The sequence below is a fragment of the Balaenoptera ricei genome, chromosome 8 (genome assembly GCF_028023285.1).
Source record: "Balaenoptera ricei isolate mBalRic1 chromosome 8, mBalRic1.hap2, whole genome shotgun sequence".
NCBI lineage: Eukaryota > Metazoa > Chordata > Mammalia > Artiodactyla > Balaenopteridae > Balaenoptera > Balaenoptera ricei.
This window is the reverse complement of record NC_082646.1, coordinates 43,694,951-43,718,409: the sequence shown is the minus strand read 5'-3', so window position 1 is coordinate 43,718,409 and position 23,459 is coordinate 43,694,951. Positions and strand designations below refer to the sequence as shown.

Here is a 23,459-nt window from a genome sequence, read left to right as displayed (position 1 = left end):
TGATCCCTTTAACATTATGTAATACCCTTCTTTGTCCCTTGTTACAGTCTTTGTTTTAAAGTCTATTTTGTCTAAGTATTGCTACTCCAGCTTTCTTTTGATTTCCATTTGCATGGAGTACTTTTTCCCATTCTCTCACTTTCAGTCTGTACCTGTCTCTAGATCTGAAGTGAGTCTCTTGTAGGCAGCATATATGTAGGTCTTGTTTTCTTTTTTATCCATTCAGTCACTCTGTGTCTTTTGTTGGAACATTTAGTCCATTTCCATTTAAAGTAATTATTAATGGATATATACTTATTGCCATTTTGTTAATTGTTTTCTGCTTGTTTTTGTAGTTCTCCTTTGTTCCTTTTCTTCTCTTGCAATCTTCCCTTGTGATTTGATGACTATCTTTAGTGTTTGTTTGGATTCTTTTCTCTTTATTATTTTTGTGTCTATTAAAGGTTTTTGATTTGTGGTTACCATGAGATTCATATATAACATCTAATATGTATGGGTATCTATTTTAAGTTGATGATTTCTTAAGTTTAAATGCATTCTAACAGCCCCACATTTTTACTCCTTTCCCCCCACATTTTATGTTTTTGACAACATATTTTACATCTTTGTATTCTGTGTATTCCTTATCTACTTATTATAGATAGAGATGATTTTACTGTTTTTGTCTTTTCACCTTCCTACTAGCTTTATAAGTGCTTGGTCCACTACCTTTACTATATTTTGCCTTTACCAGTGAGATTTTTCCCATCATAATTTTTTTTAATTTCTATTTGTGGCCTTTTCTTTTCCACTTAGAGAAATCCCATTAACATTTCCTGTAAGGTTGTTTTAGTGGTGATGAACTCCTTTAGCTTTTGCTTGTCTTTAAAACTCTTTATCTCTCCTTCAGTTCTGAATGATATCCTTACCAGATAGATTATTTTTGGATGTAGGCTTTTTTCCCTTTCAGCACTTGGATATATTATGCCATTTCCTTCTGGCCTGCAAATATTCTGCTGAAAAGTCAGCTGATAGTCTTATGGGAGTTCCCTTGTTTATAACTAGTTGCTTTTCTCTCGCTGCTTTTAAGGATCTCTCTTGGGACTTCCCTGGTTGTCCAGTGGTTAAGAATCTGCCTTCCAATGTAGGGGATGCAAGTTCAATCCCTGGTCAGGGATCTAAGATCCCACATGCCACAGGGCAACTAAGCCCGAGCGCTCTGGAGCCCATGCACCACAATGAAAGATCCTGCATGCTGCAACTAAGACTCGTGCAGCCAAATAAATAAGTATTTTAAAAATAAATTTTAAAAAAATAAAAATTATAAAAAAGGATCAGTATCTTTAATTTTTGACATTTTTATTATTATTTGTCTTGGTGTGGACTCTCTGTACTTACTGGGCCTGGATGTCTGTTTCCTTTCCCAGGTTAGGAAAATTTTCAGCTAGTATATCTTCAGGTATGCTCTCTGCCCCTTTCTCTCTCTATTCTCCTTCTGGGACCTTTAGTGTGCTTCTTAGCGTGCTTGATGTTGGCCTAGAGGTCTCTTAAATTATTCTCATTTTTTTTAATTCTTTTTTTTTTTTTTTTCTGTTTAGCTTGGGATTTCCACTATTCTGTCTTCTAGTTCACTGATCCTTTCCTCTGTATCATCTAATCTACTGTTGACTTCTTCTAGAGTATTTTTTTACTTCAGTTATCATGTTCCTCAGCTCTCTTTGGTTTTCTTTATATTTTCTAACTCTTTGTTAAAACTTATGACTCTGCTCATCCATTCTTTCCCCAAGCTCGTTAAGCATCTTTATGATCATCCTCTTAACTTCTATGGGGGTAGATTGCTCATCTCCCCTATGCTTAGTTCTTCTTCTGGGGGTTGGTCTTGTTCTTTCATTTAGGACACATTACTCTGTCTCCTCATTTTACCTTATTTTCTGTGTTTGTTTTATGTATTAGGTAGTTCAGTTATGTTTCCCGGTCTTGGAGAAGTAGCCTTGTGTAGGAGACATTCTGTGCAGCCCAGCTGCACACTACCCTCTTGTCACCAGGGCTATATGTTCTAGTGGTGCCTCCTATGTGGGCTGCATGGGGTCTTTTGTTGTGGCAAGGTCAACTACTGTGGATGTGCTGGTAGGCTGTCAGCTCAGTTGGCTGCCAGGCCCTGCCACATGCAGTGGCTGCTGTCCCACAGTGGATGGGGTTGGATCCCAGTGCAGCTGGCCACATGATTCGGGGGGGGGGGGGGTCCCAGGGCTGGTGCCAGGCCACTGATAGACAGGGTTGTTGACAACTTAATTTTGAATTGGTAGTATCAATATGAACTCATGAAATAATTGTTTAAAACAAAACACTTTCCTGACTCTGTCCACTGAAAAAATAGCAAAGCTAGCAGCAATAAGCATTCCTAGCACCAGACTGTGGTCTCTAAATGCCACTTCTAACTAAAAAGAAACCAACACTTCTTGGAGAAATGGATAATTCAAGACTGGGGCAGAAAAAATGTACAAGATGACCCTGAAAAAATTACCAGCAGCAAATTATTGGAAAGCAAGGAAGCTATCAAAGACTACTTGGGTTGTGTCAGAACATTGCAAAAGCCAACTTGAAGAGGCTCCCCATGGCCAAGGAAGGACCATTTGTGCATCAATAAATATAGTAACTGCAGTGGACAGAAACACATCAGATGTGATTAAATTCATGAGCTCATAATGGTGCTTGAAAAAAAATACCTTATTGATCACTTTGGGAGGAGCTGAAGAACCAACTCATTATTTTGAAATGGTCAAGGAAAAGAATTCTCCTTCCCTTTCAACATGAAGTGTACTTCAGAGTAACCAAATAATTGAAGAGAACTTTCTTTTCAGAACTATTCTAGCTAATAAGTGAGGAAGAAATCATAGAATTAAAACACTACTGTTTCGTATTTTTAATGAATTAATGTTATCTATATCATGATCATCAATGGCTGCTAATATCACAGAACAAGATAGAGAACTAGATATTATGTTCTCCAGATGGAAATATACTATATCACCCATGAAAGATTTTTGTCAAAAAAAAAAAAAAAGAAGGAAATTGAATGTGAATTTTATTGTCTCCTACATAAAACTACCAAGTTATAAGAAATACACGGGACAGAGGAACATGTAGAACAAAACCATGGTGATAAAATAAGCAAAATTCAGACTGTGGGAACTAAAGAGGGAATGGCTCAATTTTTTGATTGCCAACAATCACAACATAAAAATTGCAAAGAAATCGATGAAGATAGAGAGAGAACCTACAAATTAAAAGATAATTAAAGGAAATGTCAATCAAATGCAATGTCTGTGCCTTATTTGCATATCCTGGTTAAAAGAAACTGAAAATATATATGCACATGTACACAAACATATATAACTCATTACAAAACAATTACAGAAGTATGAACACCAACTGAATATTTAAAGACATTAAGGAATTCCTGTTTTCTCTGCTTAGATGCAGTAGTGGTATTGTGTGTATGTGTGTGTTTATTTTGAGTCCCTATCTTTTAGAGATGTACACTGAAATTATATGATGGCTGGGACTTGCTTCAAAATAATATGAGGGAGCAGGTGGAGATGAATGGTCATAAAGATGAAACAAGGTTAGCCATGAATTGATCATTGTCATAGCTGAGTGATGAATATTCAGGGTTCATTAAGCTATTACTTTTATAAAATCTGCCTGAAAATTTTTGAAACAACTTGGGAACTTCATATTTTAACTATCATTAGTACCATGTTCTTTGCTAGACACCTCCCATCTGAAGGAGAGCCACCTCTGTATTCACACCTCCCTTTCCTCTGCCTCTTTGTTACTTATCTTGTCACTGCCTCCACATTAAGTCCACTATAAGAAGCAAATAACAACAATGTAAGATAAAAGGAACTTAACAAACTAAGGTCACCTTGTGATCTCTTACATTGTGCCTCAAATAATCTCCTAGAATTGTCACCCCCCACCCCAGGGGCTGTCTCATCTGTTCACTTAATCATGAGAATATTGATCCTCACAGTTTATGTTCCTGCTAATGTGAACTACGGGTTTATCGTCAACCTCTAATTACAGAGTGCTTTCATAAGAATCTTCCTACATATTAAAGTAGTTGCTAGAAGCTGGGATCCAAGAACACAGAGGGAGCAGAGAAGGAGGAAGCCTCTTTTACTAAAAATGAGTAAATTGGCATTAGTCATCACTCTTGTCTCCTTTTAACTATAGGTATTTATCAAAGTGCTGGATAATAATGATAATGGCCCAGAATTCTCTCAGCCAAATTACGATGTGACAATTTCCGAGGATGTGCTTCCAGATACCGAGATATTGCAGATTGAAGCCACAGACAGAGATGAGAAGCACAAGCTAAGCTATACTGTCCACAGCAGCATAGATTCTGTCAGCATGAGGAAGTTCCGGATTGACCCCAGCACTGGCGTGCTCTACACAGCCGAGAGGCTGGACCACGAAGCCCAGGACAAGCACATACTCAACATAATGGTAGGACCAAACTGCTTAATATGCTCTCCTAGCAGAATCACTGATCATCCAAGGCACATGCCTTAGCCTTCAGATGTACAGGGCCCTTGAATTCTGTAAGTAGTAGTAAATTTGGTCTTTTCAACTGCAGGGTCGCATTCATTCTTGCCTTTTTAGTTCAGTGAGGAATTACTATTGTTAGATAGTTACTCCATATGTTTGCCAAACTGAAATATTAGATGAGCTCTACAGACAGTGGCCGCTCGGTAAAGGCTGCTGACAGCCTGATTTGAGCGGGAAGGAACAGGCCATGTTTCTGTACTGGTTCGCATCCAGAAGATTTTGTGGAAAAGTTTAAAAGAAGTTCCTTGAGAAGTTAATTACAAGGGTAATCATTTATTCAACCTGTACAATGCTCAGTCCTTGGAAGCATTTAGAGAACTGATTGATTACTTATTGCACTGGCATAGGACCTAGTGGTAAATACCGGCCCACAAAAGAGATCTCAAAACTCACCAAAGCCTACAGAGAATGTTGAATTTGGGTTCATGGGGTCTCCAAATTATGTAGAAGATGCTTTCATTTTAAAACAAAGTTTGGCTAGTTTACATAATTGGGAAGTAAAGATTAGTAATAAACACCCTTGTTTATGACCTAAAACCTGTTCCTTTAACTATCCAAGAACCCTCTGGGCAATTGTACAGCCACTGCGTAACAGGGCCCCCCTGAGTTCCTTAAGACCAGGTAGGATGGCAGAGATGTAATCTTTGTACTGATTGGCTTTAAAATACACTAAGATGCTACCAATTCCCAAGCAGCTGAAGTACTGTTCCACTAAGTACTACTCTTCCTTTCCAAGTCTCTGGGCAAGAAGAAACTACAGTTCCATGCCTTTGGCTATGGTTTCCAGATGAGACTCCAGGGAACGGAAGAGGGACTCAGGGTTCATCAGATCCATCCCTCTGGCCATTCATCCATTCATTCAACAGATATTTCTCAAGCACCTACTGTATACTAAATTCTGTTCTAGGCACCGAGGATATAAAAGAGACAAAGTCCCTGCACCTTTGGACATTCGATTGGAACAGACCTAGATTTCAATAATCCCAAAGTACAGAGTCAAGTTTGGTCCTTGGGTGGGGCAGGCCGGTCTACAGACAGGGAAACTCATCACGCTCACCGGCTAGCTTTTGCATATATCTCTTCAGGAGCAGAAATCTACTGCCAGTGACTAACTCTATTCTCATGATTTCTTCAAGCCATTTCTGTTCATTCTTTCCTGAACAAACTTAGAATTCAGTGCACTTACCCTGTATCATTTATCATTTATGTAACTGAATATTTAGAGCAAACAACTCCTTTATGCTGCCTTTCTCCAAGCTAAGCCCTTTTAGTCATTTTGCTCAATTCCTTTTAGGTAATATTTCTGAAAACCCCTTTCCCTTTGATAGCTTTTCTTGGTCTATTTTCTAATTTCTTCCAATCTCTCTGAAGTTAGGGGATCTAAAATTGAACAAGCAAAAAGCACACATTGGATTAATGCTACATACAATTATAGCAAAATCATGTGTTACAGTTAAAAAATTGATTAGTTGCAAGCTTCTGCCATATGCAAACCAGGGAAAACTTTAAAGCAGTCAGGCAAGGTTCTTTGGTGATTTCACAGTGCTGGGGTCTCACATTTCAAAAATTAAGATTTGGTTCATCTTCCCAGTGGTCAGGGTTCTCTCTTAGTTCTGGACCTTTATTCATGCTGGTTCTTCTTGCCTGAAATATATGCCATGCACCCACCCCCCCACCCCCCACAGCATTTTACCACTTCTACTTGCTTTTGTTACCTCTTCCAAGCTAGGCTAACATCCTTACTAATTACTCATATTCTGGCACTTACCTCTGGGCCTTGTATCTTTCTACTTACTTGTTTGGATTCCCCAGTCAACTATAAGGTTCTTGAGGTCAGGAACTGTATCTAATCCACTGCTGAACCACAAGAGTCAATCCTAGGACTTGGTAGATAATAGATGATAATAAATGTTTGTTGAATGAATGAATGAATAACAATGGCTACATTGCATTCATTAATTCCACATTTTAGTTTCCCCTTTACAAGGGCCTCCATCCACCATTCCGTTAGCAACTGTATACACAAATTCCGGGGGGTGGAGGGTGAGGGGGGGGCAGAGGAAAATGCTGTGTTTGTGATATCCTGACATCAGTTCTACAAGCACAGACTGAACACAGACCAGAGGCCAGGCGTAATGCTGAGCAATAAAGACAGCGTGGCCCCAGCTCTCACTGTGTTCACAATCAGTGTCCTCACTTTATAATAGCACTGCTTATTGAATACCTACTCTGGGCCTGGTACTGGGTCAAGCAGTTTTTGTGCATTATTTCATTTTGATTTCACTTTAGGCACAGCCAGGTGAATTCTTTGCAACTTAAAGATTTTAGTCCTACTGCTTCTTGTATTTTGCCTAAAGGTCAGAGATCAGGAGTTTCCTTATCGAAGAAACTTGGCCCGAGTCATTGTGAACGTGGAAGATGCTAATGATCACAGCCCTTATTTTACCAACCCGCTGTATGAAGCATCTGTGTTTGAATCGGCTGCTCTGGGATCAGCTGTACTGCAAGTGACGGCTCTGGACAAAGACAAAGGGGAAAATGCAGAACTCATATATACCATAGAAGCAGGTGAGAGCTGGTGCAGATTGCAGTGTCATGCATGGCATTGGACCCTCAGTAGTATTTGTCACCATGTAAAATTCACATAGTTACCACTGGAATGTCTCCAGATGAATTTTTTGGCCAAGCAACTGCCCTATTTGCACAACGATGGTGTATCAAGTTCTTGGCATTTCAGTAATATGTTTTCCATCATTGACAGCGAAGGAGGAGTTTCCTTTTACTGTGTTCAATCTCAGATTTTTCTGGAAGGGAGAAGAGAGAAGAATGTGTAATAAACTCGGTGGCTTTTACTGATGGGTCAACAAGCCGTGGCCTCAGACTAAAATAACCAAAGCCTCCCATCATTTGAGGGCTGCCAGAGAGTTCGGTGAATTGAATCTTAAAGGTCAATGCTTACTTGTCAGTAGGTGAGCTGTGGGCTGTGGGCTTCAGAAATTCCTAGGGTTAGGGTTAGGTTTAGCACAAACTCACTTCATTGAAGGTGATCTGAGTAGCAGAGTAGTTGGTAGGTACTGAACTGCTTGCTTAACCTGACAGATAAATAAATGCAGATTCTCGTGTTGTTAAATTTGAGATTTTTTTTAAAAATCAATTTTAGTATTTAGAAAGCAAGACCGTAGTTTCCTGATGGTTTGCAGTTGGACAGTTAGAAAACATTTATGACAGAAGAGATGAATGTCCAAGCAAAGACAGGACTCCGAGCCTAAAAATTACAAATATCCTTTATCTGCTCTATTTTCCCTTCCCCTGTTCTGTCTTTTTTGAATATTCAAGCCACATATTCCCAAAACGTCTGCAACATTATGTCTGTCATGCATAATGCCAAATGCTGTTTCCTTTCATGCCAGCGCTGGAAAGGCTTCTTTCCCTTGATGTAAATATGGAGCATTTTTGTGAGTGGTTGAATTAAAATATGAATGCTAGAATGACAGTTCTGGACTAAAAAATATTAGAAAAAAAGCCAATGACTTTCTTTAAAAATAGCCCCCGTATTCAATGACAATCTGAAACTATTTCCTTTATTAGGCACCTACATTTTACATGAGTCTGTGCTAAACTCTATACCAAAAAAGAAGAAAAGATGTTGGTTCAGAAAGCCAGGTACCGCAAGAGAATTCACCCCTTTCTTTTCCAGATTTCCATGGAATTTCCTTTTAGCCTAAAGCCTGACAGTATTCTTTTTTAAAACGCTATTTTTCATCTCTTGTTTATCAGAGGATATTTTAATTATTTCCTTACACAGTCCTTTGTTCTTTTAGTCTCACAAATAATATAGGGAGACTTTAAAATACATATATTTAAATAATGCCACAGGAAATGTCACCTAACCCAAGAACTCTTTATGTCCGTTCTATAGTTTTCCCCTAATCTTATGTATTTTTTCTTTTCTTGTAATTCATTCATGCATATACATTGTTTCATGACATTGTAATCATTTTGATATAGGGTTTTATTTCTACTTTTCTTAACATCTTCTAAGCATTTGTCTGCGTGTGTACTTGCTTTTTATATTTGTCATGAAGGCTACTACATATACTCCTCTCAGAGAGCCAGACATTTTGAAACCAAATTTGGAGGTTCTCAGAGTAATCTAAGAGTAATTTACCACCCAGCTGAAAATTCTGCCTCGCTTATCTTTCAGTTTCCACAGACTATAGCCGGGTGCTGAACATAGAGAAAGGACTCAGTCATTTCTTCAACAGTTGGCTAAAACTAGAGAGAAAAGTTATTTCCTTAAAACATCTTTTATATAGAAAACTTGAGTTTCCAGAAAACCCACAGGAATGCTTGGTATCTCAAAAAATAACCTTTGATTGGATGTGTAAAAAGCTAATGAGAATTACAGGACAGACAGACCTACACTTGACCTGGACTGGGTCTAGTTAAGTCAAGTTTCTTCACGGATCATGGTAGGATACAAGCAGATCCCAGATAGTTCAGGACTTTGAATCAAATAACAAGAGGTTCGTATAAAGTGTATGTTTTATTTAAGTGCTCTCAAAAACCTCAGAGAAGCAAGATTTTACTCTGTTTACTGGTGGCCATACATTTCCTATCCCCTGTCTGGCCTAAAGTAACTACTGAACCTTTTCATTTTGGCCCGAAAGACTGAGGTGGAATTCAAGTGCAGAACTTCGAGTCTTATATTTAGTTCAGGTTCGATGTTTGGTGCCAACAGTGGCTCATGGGTGACTCTGAGACTGGGCAGTACAGGAGAGACCAGGACTAAGAAAGTGTTGAGTTAGGATGGGGGCATATTGGACCCCAAGATATATACAGATAGAGACTTAAACATCTTTTTTGATCTACCTCTCTCAACCATTCAACAAATATTTATTGAGCACCTTTTATTTGTGCCAGGCACTGTGCTGTATACCAGATTAATAATGATAAGTAAGGTCAGCACAGCTTTTGCCCAGTTGCCAAAAGTCTATAAGAAGTCATAGATTCCAAGAAAGCAAGCAGAGATTAGCTTCCAAAGATTTAAGTACAGAAGAAGAGAATAAACAGGAAGTGGATTCTAAGAAAATGGGACAGTGCATTGAAGAGGGAAAGAGGCAAAGAGCCCATTTGGACCTGATGTATGAGCACAGAATCCTGGAAGAGGGTAACAAGCAGGTCAGCAGCCATGGGACAGCAGTGTGGAGAAGGTCTACTCAAGGTCAGAAGCTGGCCTTCCTTCATCCCTGCCATATATATCTTGCTGTGTATGTACGAGCCTGGAGTAAGAAAGAACTCACCTCAAAACTCCACATGGGACACCATAATGAGGATGTGGCATTCATCATTCAGGATTGCATGTTGGTGCCACTGCTGGAAGGTGACCATTACTCAGGTATCTCTATATTTTCCTCCCCTGAGATGCTAAAGTGAAATGATTCCTGCCTCCTTGTGAGGGTCTATGAATCGAATATTGGAATCACATGTAATTCCACGGTGCTATTTATTGAAAATTTGCAAGTTTGTTCATGAGCTCATTGACCTTCTTGTTGTCACCACAAAATGGTCATGTTCAGGTGGCAAAGTAAAAAATCCTGCTGACGTCAAAGATAATTTTGTTTAATATTCATATTTGGGGTCTAGAATCAAATTCTTTATCTCTTTGTTGGACTTGCTCCCTCTTGAGAAATACGCAAGCATCTTCTAGAAGTAGATTTTATATGAACTTGACATTTTTGTTTTCACACATGGAAAAGTTTAGGTAATAAGTATGTAGTAAGAAGTGTGCAAATAGCTGTATGTATTGTATATTTCAACAAACACATTGTCTAACTGCACTCTCAATCCTGGAGCCTATCTTAATGATAACGACATTTAAACTCTCTGTATGTTGCCATACTATAGCACTTCAAAAAGAAAGAAAAATTCAGATATAATTCAATAACCAAACTTTTAACTTGTGATGTAAAAAAATCTAGACACACAAGCATGTGTTCTTTGAGAAGTATGGGAAAGCCTCATGAGAGAAGCAAAAAGTAACGTGGTGAGGAATGCTGCTTCCCACTGTTCACTACCTGTGAGACACATTGTTTACATTCTTCAAGTTTTGTGTTCCCCATTCTCTCCTCCTCTTTTCCACAGTGTCACGGTTCACAGCCCTTCCCATTTCAGGTTTGTCAAAGTGGGATGCCAGTTTCTTAGTTTCATAAGGATTGTGCTCAAGTTCTTGGTTTCAGTGCTGCTTCACATTTTTAACACTTTCTTATTTCATCAGAAACGTCTCAAAAATTGAGCAAATAGAATGGTTACAGATGGAACAACTGCCTTATACATTTTGTGTCCACTTTTATGTCTGTGTGTGCATATGTGTGTGTTGGGGTGTAGGGGAGTGAAGAATAGAAGGCGAGTCAGAAAAAATTCTCACAGCTTACGAAGCAAATGGTGACTTGAGAAGAATTCTCCATACCTGAACAAACCCCCATCACCAAGCGGTGTTTGGGATGAAGTTGGTTTTGATGATATGTATGCAACTATACCAATTCCACGTAGCAAAGCTTACCTTTGGGAGAGTCTTAAACCGAATGACTATATGATAATGTTGTGAGGCGATTCCCACAACCCTCTTCCTTTTTAATTTATTTTTTTAATTTATTTATTTATTTTTGGCTGCGTTGGATCTTCGCTGCTGCGTGTGGGCTTTGTCTAGTTGTGGCAAGCGGGGACTACTCTTTGTTGCGGTGCATGGGCTTCTCATTGCAGTGGCTTCTCTTGTTGAAGAACATGGGCTCTAGGTGCATCAGCTTCAGTAGTTGTGGCACGTGGGCTCAGTAGTTGTGGCTCGTGGGCTCTAGAGCACAGGCTCAGTTGTGGTGCATGGGCTTAGTTGCTCCGCAGCATGTGGGATCTTCCCGGACCAGGGACTGAACCTGTGTCCCCTGCATTGGCAGGCGGATTCTTTACCATTGCACCACCAAGGAAATACCTACACCCCTCTTTCTTATAACATAGAACACAGAATTATGGCACTGGTTTCAGTCTTTTTATCAGTGTCATTGGCATGTACCAGCCCAGTCTGGGAATAAGAAAATCCTAAGCAGGAAAGTCTTTCCTACAAACTCTCCTATTTCCCAGTTTGAATGTACACAGAGCTGTGTTGTTGTTCTTGTTAACCTGGATGAAGAAGATACTGATCTGAAATTCACAATTTACTGGAAAACTCATTTCAGTTGCTTTTGAATACCCCTAAAAGGGAAGTCTCTCATTTTATTTCAGGATGAGGTGGAGTGAAAATGAATAATTGCTGTTTGCCATGTTGTGTAAAGTAGCTTTAAGATGAAGAGTGAATCTTCAGAAAATGACCCACTTGAACTCATTTCCCTGTTGATTTTTCTATTGTAGGGAACACTGGGAACACATTTAAGATAGAACCAGTCCTGGGCATCATCACTGTTTCTAAAGAGCCAGACATGACAACAATGGGTCAGTTTGTCCTGTCAGTCAAAGTCACAGATCAGGGTTCCCCGCCGATGTCTGCCACCGCGATTGTGCGAATTTCTGTCACCATGTCCGATAATTCTCACCCCAAGTTCACTCACAAAGACTACCAAGCAGAAGTAAATGAAAATGTTGATATTGGAACACCAGTCATTCTAATCTCTGCCATCAGTCAATCCACCCTCATTTATGAAGTCAAAGATGGAAACGTTGATGGGATTTTCACCATAAATCCCTATTCTGGAGTCGTCACCACACGGAAGGCACTGGATTACGAGCGTACCTCCTCTTATCAGCTCATTGTCCAGGCCACCAACATGGCAGGAATGGCTTCCAACGTCACAGTCAATATTCAGGTTGTTGATGAAAATGATAATGCGCCAGTTTTTCTCTTTTCTCAGTATTCGGGTAGCCTAAGCGAGGCAGCCCCCATCAATAGCATCGTCAGGAGCTTGGACAACAGCCCGCTGGTGATTCGGGCTACAGATGCCGACAGCAATCGGAATGCTCTGCTTGTGTATCAGATTGTTGAGTCCACAGCCAAGAAGTTCTTCACGGTGGACTCCAGCACAGGTGCGATCAGAACAATCGCCAACCTGGACCATGAAACCATCGCCCATTTCCATTTTCATGTGCATGTGAGAGACAGTGGTAGCCCCCAGCTGACAGCAGAGAGTCCCGTTGAAGTCAACATAGAAGTGACAGATGTGAATGACAACCCACCTGTGTTCACTCAGGCTGTGTTTGAGACTGTCTTACTTCTACCTACCTATGTCGGTGTGGAGGTTCTGAAAGTTAGTGCCACGGATCCTGACTCCGAGGTGCCCCCAGAACTGACGTACAGCCTAATGGAAGGTAGCTTGGATCATTTTTTAATTGACTCAAATAGTGGAGTGCTCACTATTAAAAACAACAACCTCTCCAAAGATCATTACATGCTGATAGTTAAGGTGTCTGATGGAAAGTTCTATAGTACTTCCATGGTCACCATCTTGGTTAAAGAAGCCATGGACAGCGGCCTCCACTTTACACAAAGCTTTTACTCCACCTCCATCTCAGAGAACAACACAAACATAACCAAAGTTGCTATTGTCAATGCAGTGGGAAATCGCCTTAATGAGCCCTTAAAATATAGCATCTTGAACCCAGGAAACAAGTTCAAGATAAAATCTACCTCAGGGGTCATTCAGACCACCGGAGTCCCCTTTGACCGTGAAGAACAAGAGTTATATGAGCTGGTTGTGGAAGCCAGCCGAGAGCTAGACCATCTGCGGGTGGCAAGGGTGGTGGTCAGGGTTAACATTGAAGACATAAACGACAATTCTCCAGTCTTTGTGGGCCTCCCTTACTACGCTGCTGTGCAAGTTGATGCTGAGCCTGGCACCCTGATTTACCGAGTGACAGCCATTGACAAAGACAAAGGTGCAAATGGAGAAGTGACCTACCTCTTACAGGATGACTATGGCCACTTTGAAATTAACCCTAATTCAGGGAAAGTTATTTTAAAAGAAGCTTTCAACTCTGACTTGTCCAACATTGAGTATGAAGTCACCATCCTAGCCAAAGATGGTGGAAAACCCTCTTTGTCCACATCCGTGGAACTTCCCATCACTATTGTCAACAAAGCAATGCCTGTGTTTGATAAGCCCTTTTATACAGCATCCATCAACGAAGACATCAGCGTCAACACCCCCATTCTAAGCATCAACGCCACCAGCCCAGAAGGCCAGGGCATCATATACATCATTATTGATGGGGATCTTTATAAACAATTTAACATTGACTTTGACACTGGGGTCCTGAAAGTCATTAGCCCTTTGGATTATGAAATTACATCTGTTTACAAGTTGACAGTAAGAGCCAGTGACGCCCTTACTGGGGCCAGGGCTGAAGTCACTGTTGACTTGCTACTTAATGATGTAAATGACAACCCCCCTATTTTTGATCAACCCACGTACAATACCACATTATCAGAAGCTTCTCTCATTGGGACACCTGTTTTACAAGTTGTCTCTACAGATGCAGACTCAGAAAACAATAAAATGGTCCATTATCAGATTGTCCAGGATACTTACAACAGCACGGATTATTTTCACATAGACAGCGCAAGTGGCTTAATCCTGACAGCGCGGATGCTGGACCATGAGTTAGTGCAACACTGCACTTTGAAAGTCAGAGCCACAGATAATGGCTTCCCATCACTGAGCAGCGAGGTCCTGGTTCATATCTACATCTCGGATGTAAATGACAACCCTCCAGTCTTTAATCAGCTCATTTATGAGTCATATGTGAGTGAATTAGCCCCCCGGGGCCATTTTGTAACTTGTGTGCAAGCCTCCGATGCAGACAGCTCTGATTTTGACCGGTTGGAATACAGCATTTTATCTGGGAATGACCGGACGAGCTTTCTGATGGACAGCAAGAGTGGCGTCATCACGCTCTTCAACCACCGGAAGCAGCGGATGGAGCCTCTGTATAGTCTCAATGTGTCCGTCTCTGATGGGCTGTTCACTAGCACTGCCCAGGTGCATATCAGGGTCCTCGGGGCCAACCTGTACAGCCCTGCCTTTTCGCAAAGCACCTATGTAGCTGAGGTGAGAGAGAACACGGCTGCTGGGACAAAGGTAATTCACGTTCGAGCCACGGATGGGGATCCAGGGACATATGGGCAGGTCAGCTACGCCATCATCAATGACTTTGCTAAGGATCGATTCCTCATAGATGGCAATGGACAGGTCATCACAACAGAAAGGCTCGACCGGGAAAACCCTCTGGAAGGAGACATCAGTATTTTTTTGAGGGCCCTTGATGGCGGAGGGAGAACAACTTTCTGCACCGTGAGGGTGATTGTGGTGGATGAAAACGACAATGCCCCCCAGTTCATGACAGTGGAATACAGAGCCAGCGTCAGGGCAGATGTCGGACGGGGTCACCTGGTCACTCAGGTTCAAGCCATGGATCCAGACGATGGAGCGAATGCAAGGATTACTTATTCCCTCTATAGCGAGGCCTCGGTCTCGGTGGCTGACCTCCTGGAAATCGATCCTGACAATGGCTGGATGGTCACAAAGGGCCATTTTAACCAGCTGAAAAACACAGTGCTGTCCTTCTTTGTCAAAGCAGTGGATGGGGGCATTCCGGTGAAGCATTCCCTCATCCCCGTCTACATCCACGTCTTACCCCCTGAAACATTCTTGCCGTCCTTCACCCAGTCTCAGTATTCCTTCACCATTTCAGAAGATACAGCCATTGGGAGCACGGTGGACACCCTGAGGATTTTGCCCACTCAGAAAGTCAAGTTCAGCACAGTTAACGGGGAGCGGCTGGAAAATAACAAAGGAGCTGTCTTCATCATAGAACAGGAAACAGGCACAATCAAGCTGGACAAACGTCTTGACCATGAGATCAGCCCAGCTTTCCACTTCAAAGTAGCAGCCACTATACCCCTGGACAAGGTAGACATTGTGTTCACGGTGGATGTAGACATCAAGGTACTGGATCTGAATGACAACAAGCCAGTCTTTGAAACTTCAAGCTATGAGACGATCATCATGGAAGGGATGCCTGTGGGCACCAAACTCACGCAGGTGAGAGCCATCGATATGGACTGGGGAGCCAACGGGCAGGTCACCTACTCCCTCCACTCAGATTCCCAACCTGAAAAGGTGATGGAAGCGTTCAACATTGACAGCAACACAGGCTGGATCAGTACCTTGAGAGACCTGGATCACGAGACAGACCCCACGTTCACCTTCTCCGTGGTGGCCTCCGACCTCGGGGAGGCCTTCTCTCTTTCTTCCACAGCATTGGTCTCTGTCAGGGTGACGGATATAAATGACAACGCTCCAGTCTTTGCCCACGAGGTGTACCGAGGGAACGTGAAGGAGAGCGACCCACCGGGCGAGGTGGTAGCTGTCCTCAGCACATGGGACAGAGACTCTTCTGACATCAATCGACAAGTGAGCTATCATATTACAGGTAAGTCTGTCACCCTTGGTTTTCACTATGTGCTCTGCTTTCTAAAGAAAGATGGAAGGTGGCAGAGGGGTAAGAGTAGGAGAGAAGAAGGAAGATGAGATGAGAGTTTGAGAAGTTATCTTACCTCTCTGGGGCTGAGGAAAATATCTGAGTAGCGTCAGTTTTTTAGTTGTTACTAACTCAGCCTTAGTTTGGAGTTCATTGTTTTGCCTATGACAGACTACCCAGATTGGTACCCAGTCCTTGAGTCAATTTTTATCATTTAAAAAAGAGTCCAGCCAAATATCTCAGTGGAAGAAATGAAAATAACAGCTCTTTTTGATTGGGGGTGGGGGAATGTATGTTTTTTTAAGTATATTCCTTTCTCGTACTTTTTGTAGCGGTAAGAAAAATAAATAGCTTTACTTACAAGTCTTCCCTGGTAGTAAAAACTCAGATGCGTGCACGCACACAACACACACATATACAAATCAGAGGGCATGGTTCGACCTTTTGCTGAAAAATGTTAAATTATAACTCCAAGTCAAAGGGTATGTCTTCTGACATCACAATTTTCTTGGATCCCTTTTCTGTCTTTCCAGATAGTAAATAGCAGTTCAATAGGAAAGCCAAGATAGACAAATGAGGTCACCCAGAGTGCACAAAAAACGTCACCATTACTCTAAGGGGCAGAGGATCTCATGTCAGAGTGAAGAAGGGGTGTCACTGATCAGGAATAGCTTTCTGGGGGTGACTGGCCTTAAACTGCAAAGAGGAGAGGGTTGGTGGTGTGGGAGCAGTCTTCCTAAAAACTATTTGGGGGTTTTAAAGCTAATATTTTGATGTCGTGACATTCAAAGGCAGAACATAAGCAAAGTGCCAAAAGATTTTAAAGAATCCATCCATACTCGTAGTCAGGTGGCCTCCCTTTAGAAAAACTACATTATTCAAAGTGAAAAATGAATTAATTAGAATGCCCTCAGGGCACAGAATCTGCTTAAGTACGTTAGTGGGAAAGTTAATTAATCACTGCAGAATAAGATCCACAGAAGAGCATATGTGTCATTGCTCGGGACCACAACGCCTCCCCCCCACAGCACTACTCTTTTTCTTTATGGAACTGTTTTCTTGGTGCTGTTTTCTGTTTAAGGGTCTTAATGCATTTGTGCTTTGTCTGATACCGTTCATTGTGGTTTTTTTTTTTTCATTGAAATGTATGTTTCTGCAGTAAAGACATGAGTGATAGTGGTAAGGAAAGAAAGGTGAGTAAAGCATCAACTTTGATTTATTTGCATTCGGTTTCAGACAGAAAGCTTCTTAGGCATTCTTTTTTTTTTAAGTTTTTAAAAAATTTTTATTTATTTATTTTTGGCTGTGCACGGGCTTTCTCTAGTTGTGGCGAGCAGGGGCTACTCTTCATTGCAGAGTGCAGGCTTCTCATTGCGGTGGCTTCTCTTGTTGCGGAGCACGGACTCTAGGCATGCGGGCTCCAGTAGTTGTGGCTCGCAGGCTCAGTAGTTGTGGCTCACAAGCTCTAGAGCGCAGGCTCAGTAGTTGTGGTGCGCGGGCTTAGTTTCCGCGGCATGTGGGATCTTCCCAGACCAGGGCTCGAACCCATGTCCCCTGCATTGGCAGGCAGTTTCTTAACCACTGCACCACCAGGAAAGCCCTTCTTAGGCATTCTGAGGGATACTTTTCTATTTGGAAGAATGGTTAAATAATCAGCTTTAATTATTTACACATCGTCTCTGAATTCTCAGTGGATGGTTTAAGGGACCATCCCACTGACTTTACCAAAGTAATGAGAACAGAGTAGCTTCAAGCTACTGTTACTATTAGCCGAGCCAACCACCAACAGATTTTTATTAGATTTAACTTTTGCTCTTGATGTCACACAACTTGGCTGTGCTGCCACTGATAAACAGAGGACGATTAATCATTTTATTTCGCAAAAGAGCAGTGTGGGCCTGCACCAGAAGCATTTAATAGAGAGGTTACATTTGTGCATGCTGAAATCATATTCAACTGAAGTATAATTGAATCCTAGCCAGTGGTAGAGGAAAGTGATTTTCGATGGAAGACCCCATGCCTCACCAGAGCATGTTTCTCAGCCTCAACATTATTGGCATTGAGGGCTGGATAAGTCTCTGTTGTGGCATTGTAGGATGATTACCAGCACCTCTGGTTTTTATCCACTAGAATCCAGTAGCACCACCAGCAGCATGACCCCTGATGTGACATTCAGAAATGTCTCTAGATGTTGACAAATGCCCCGGGGGTTTGCGCACAGCCGCCGTCAGTTGAGAACCACTGCCCTAGAGGAATGTGCGGCCCTCACCTTCTCTGCACTGTCTGCCCAGTACAGTCCATTTATCCTGTCGTTGTGTTGCCAAAGTTTGGCCTCTGTGCACCGGTGTCAGATTAAATCTTGGAGACAGAGTTTTGGGTGAAGTAGAAAGAAATCGCTTTATTGCTTTGCCAGGCAGAGGGGGCCACAGCGGGCTAATACCCTCAAGACTGTGTGTCCCACCCGGGAGAGGGTACTGAAGAGTCGTCTAGTGTTCAAGGAGCAGGGTGTGATCAGTTCGTGGACATTCTGATTGGCTGGTGGTGAGGTAATGGGGACTCAGCATCATCAACCTCCTTGTTCCAACCGGTCTGGGGTCTACGTGCTGGTGGGCAGCACACAGTTAAATTCTTCTACCTGGTGGAGGATTCAGTATCTGCAAAACAGCTCAAAGGACATGGCTCAGAATATTACCTATAGCCCTTGAGGAAGAATAAAGGCCTTGACTTTGTTTAATGGCTAAAGTATTATTATTTTGTCTCGCTTGACTGTTCTCCTTTCTTTCTGCATTTTCTCACTTCTCGGATTGAATTTATTCTTTGATTAAAGTTTTCCCACAGACAAAAGGCAGGTAGAGGTCTATTCCAGGAAGGCCTCATAGGGTCCTGCTTGGTTACAGTTGGTCCACACTGCTGAGCCCCTGGATGCCCGTCCCCCCCCGCCCCCCATGCCTTACATCCAGAGTGCAGTCTGACGCTCAAAGTCCCACTACTTCTCACTCAGTCCCTCCGGCAGGACCGTGGGTTTGCCCTCTGTTCTTTTATATATATTTTTTTTTTCTTTTTTTTTTTTTTTATGGCTGTGTTGGGTCTTCGTTTCTGCGCGTGGGCCCTCTCCAGTTGCGGCAAGTGGGGGCCACTCTTCACCACAGTGCGCGGGCCCCCCACCATCGCGGCCCCTCCTGCTGCGGAGCACAGGCTCCAGGCGCGCAAGCTCAGTAATTGTGGCTCACGGGCCCAGCCGCTCCGAGGCACGTGGGATCCTCCCAGACCAGGGCTCGAACCCGTGTTCCCCGCACCGGCAGGCAGACTCTCAACCACTGCGCCACCAGGGAAGCCCATCTGTTCTTTTAAAGATTCGTTGTAAGAAGGTGAGATGGCTCCACTTTTTCAGTGAAGCAGCAGCCAGCAGGCAGTAGGCTTTCCTTATTTATTTGTTTATTGTCACTCTTTCCCATCAGAAAGTGAGCTCCACCACGAGAGCAGGGATTTTTGTCACTTTTGTCCACTGCTGTAGCCCCACTGCCTGGCACGGTGCCTGGCCCAGAGCAGGTGACAAATACGTGTGAATGCCCAAACAAACGAGACAGCGAAGACCTAACTGGATTCCGGACTTCTTGCCAGTTGTCTAGTCCATTCTTCCTCCGTGTTTGAAGTGACATTATTTCCCCCTTCAGGTTTGGAAGGTCAAGGTGGTTTTCTTCTTCCTTCCTCCAAGCTGCTTTTGTCTCCCTGTAATTCAGTGATGTGGGAAAGTAATATTGCTGGGGACTACATTCAGTGTTTCAGCCTCATCAAAAGCGGTTCCACTCCAGCTTTTCTACGTTTCTTCCATTTTCACCAGCTTCACTGTGTTAAATTTGATCTAATTGCAGTGCTTATCTTTGAACGGCTCCTTCAATGACCCTGCACTGGGGCTATTTAATCCTAATGGGTCTTCCTCTGTCACACAAACTTTTCTTCCCCAAACTTCAGTCCTTATAAGAAGAGCTGCTGTATGATAAAGCCTTCATTAAAAGATTCCTTAATAGAACTGACTGCCTTTCCTTGATTGCATAATCAACCAACGGCTAATGAAATTGTCTTGGTAACAAGAGCTATAGTGTATTACATCCTCTCTTGAGACGAAGTGGAAAGACAGTTGTATCAGCCCGATAAGAAGATTGATTGTTCACAGTTTGAATTTGATTGTCCTTAAGGGGAACTAAACAAGAGATCATCTCCAGCTTCTCTAAGTCCATTTTCTTCTCTTGGAAAGTTACTGTTTTACTTTCCACACAAGCCAAACATATAAATATCATGCTTTGTTGCAGGAGAGTCAAAAGGAAGTGAGTGTCAATTTTTTTTCAGCATCGTAAATGATGCAGTTTGAGAGGCATCTGGATGACCCCGCCCAGGCCTCTCGCTGTAGGTGGAGATCAAAGCTTTTCATTTCACATCTTCAAAAACTCTTTTTCCACCACAGGAGGGAACCCCCGAGGAAGGTTTGCCCTGGGCCTGGTGCAGAGCGAATGGAAGGTCTACGTGAAGAGACCTCTAGATAGAGAAGAACAAGACATTTACTTCCTCAATATCACCGCCACTGATGGGCTCTTTGTCACTCAGGCCATGGTGGAAGTGACTGTCAGTGATGTGAATGACAACAGCCCAGTGTGTGATCAGGTGAGATTTGCGGCTGTGTCGGATATATCACTGCTTTTTACTCTGCTTATCTAAAATTAAGTCAAAACCCATTTCACTTTTCTCCTTAAGGCCAGGCTGCTTTCTCATCTTATCTCCTTCATTAATGAGCTCCAAATGGATATAAGAGGGTTAGAGGTGGACTCTAGGATGAAATATTATAAACATGAAAACAGTATAGTTAGCAAGATCAGTACCTAATTCTGCCCACCAAAAAAATCAAACAAACAAAAAAATAAAACCAGGAGTCTCAAAATTAAATCATTTTTAAGGACTCATAAAGGACACTAGGAATTTTTCTGTCTGAATCACCGATTTCATAAAAGAAGAATGGACCACTCAAAAGTATGAATTACTTTTTTTGTATAAGGTTACACAGCTGGTTGGTAGCAACGTTGGTAATGAAGCTGGGTCTCCAGACCCCTTATGAAGTGGCCTTTCCACCACAGTTCAAAGCGTGACAGCGAATGCAAGGTGCCAGTCATTGATTTTATTTCCTTTCTTACCAAAGTTAAATCACCCTTCATTTACCTTTTCCTTACATGTGGATTGAGAGACAATATTGGTGCTCTTTAGCTCAGAAAAGTATAGCAAATAGATTTAGTCTCTCATACTAATGCCAGATGTTAGTAGTGGCTCTTTAAAGAGTTGAAGGGTCCCAAGGATTAAGAGTAGCATGATCGATATGTGATGTGGGTCATGGTTCCACAGGGGTGGGGATTTTTGTCTGTTTTCTTCTCCGTTGTACTTCTAGCATCTCAGTGGTACCTAGCACATAGCAGGTGCCCAATCAGTAGTTGTTGATGATGAGCATGGGAGGGGCAGGGCAAGAGATAGTCTCTGTTTCATCATATGGTATAACATGATTCTGTGGTAGAGGAGGAACATAGGTGAAGATAAATTATGCGAATGCATTTTTAAAGAAATCATTTATAATGCTAAATATGGCAACTGCCCCACAAATACTAATGATTTAATGACTTTTCTTTACCTTTGCCTAGGTTGCATATACAGCATTATTTCCCGAAGACATTCCATCGAACAAAATCATCCTGAAGGTCAGTGCCAAGGATGCTGATATTGGATCCAATGGAGATATACGATACTCACTCTATGGATCTGGAAACAATGAATTTTTTCTAGATCCACAAAGTGGTAAGGCGAAATTTATTCTTTGGGTAAATGCCATTGTTAACCCATGAGAGAAGTTAAACTCTCACATGGTCTTATCACTAGGGGGTAGTTAGTAGACAAGAGCCTTGATATGATGCCCTGCTATCTTGGACTCTTAAGACATACTAGTAGGACATGGTGTTTGGAGGACAGAAACCTCATTTGGCCTATAAAACTTGCCCTGACTTTACCTACATTTAGCAGCACCAAGTAATCAGATGTGTCTGTTTGCTTCTCCACTTTCTCATATCCATGAGTTAAAGCAGCTGACCTATAAATAGTATAAATAGAATTCTATCACAAATGCAAGTTTCCATGCAAACCAGACAGCAGTGCATAGTAAGGAGAGTTTTGCCCTGTGGAAATCCCTTTTGGGTCCCTATGCTTATTAACATACTTGTCTGGTTTTTATTCATCATTCCTGTCTAGTTTCTCCAAAGCTATGAGTCCTCAGACTTGCTTACAGATGGAGGTAAAATTTATAAGGTGAAAGGTTATGTACACTAAAGGCAGATGCCCACATTGAAGGCCATAGATAATGGAAATATAGCATTTTCTATGGAGGTAAATTATCTCAGTGTTGTGTATTGGATGGCCCATCCATTGACAATTTTTAAATGAAGTGTAAAGATTGAATAATTTGCATATTTCCAGTGTTGTGTTCGTCATAATGAACAATAGCTGATTTCTGAGTCTCCAGAAGGTTCTGCCTCCTGCCTAGCCCTCTCCCATGTCCGGTGCATCTTACTGGGAAGGGCTCAGCTACATAACAATACGCTACTTGGCTAAAGAGGCCTGGCAATTTTTTATTGAATAGGTAACATTTATTAACTACTAGACCTAAAAGTACTTTATGGGATATTTGTGTTCGATTCCAAGATGAACCAAACAAAGCATCCCCAAGGGATATTGTAACCCAGTGGAGAAGACAGAGCTGTAAGTCAATACTAATAATAACAGAAATAACAACAATAATAGTGAAAGACAGAATGAGTGCCCGGGAGAGATATCAGGAGAGATATATCTGGGCACAGAGGAAGAAGTAGCTAATATTCTGATAAGAGGGAAGGAGAAACTTTTAAAGCAGAGCTGGCATTTGAACTGAGCCAGGATTCTAGGAGCTAAAGCAGGACACTGCCGGTCATGGGGGCAGCGTGGGCAGAGAGCATTGCACATCCAGGGAAAGCTGTGTACAACATTGTCACTGGTCAGAGGAGCCGCAGAATGGCTCGTGAGAAAAGTGGTGGAAAAATAACTTTAGGTCAGATTTTGGAGGGTCTTGAATGCCCAACTGAAAAACCACTGGGTGTTTTGGAGAAGGGGAAAATGATCCAGGCTAGATTTGAGAACTGGCTGCAGTCAGGAAGCCATAAGAGCAACAGCTTTATAAGTATAGATGGCTTCGTCCCAATGACATCTACTAATTTTATTAAGAGTACATAATAATATTTCATGAGTCCTACTTTTCACCAAACAGTATTTATTCAGGT

At 41.9% G+C, this 23,459-nt stretch overlaps 1 protein-coding gene across 2 annotated transcripts in view; it reads left to right on the top strand.

Moving 5' to 3' along the window:
* FAT3 (FAT atypical cadherin 3) overlaps positions 1 to 23,459 on the top strand; it is a 559,321-nt gene that overhangs the window by 443,834 nt on the left and 92,028 nt on the right. For both annotated transcript variants that reach the window (XM_059929409.1, XM_059929408.1), the window contains exons 7-11: positions 4,219 to 4,494; positions 6,954 to 7,164; positions 11,998 to 16,071; positions 20,582 to 20,778; positions 21,798 to 21,951. In XM_059929409.1, the coding sequence (XP_059785392.1) occupies positions 4,219 to 4,494; positions 6,954 to 7,164; positions 11,998 to 16,071; positions 20,582 to 20,778; positions 21,798 to 21,951 (4,912 nt within the window). The remainder of the gene's footprint in view (positions 1 to 4,218; positions 4,495 to 6,953; positions 7,165 to 11,997; positions 16,072 to 20,581; positions 20,779 to 21,797; positions 21,952 to 23,459) is intronic.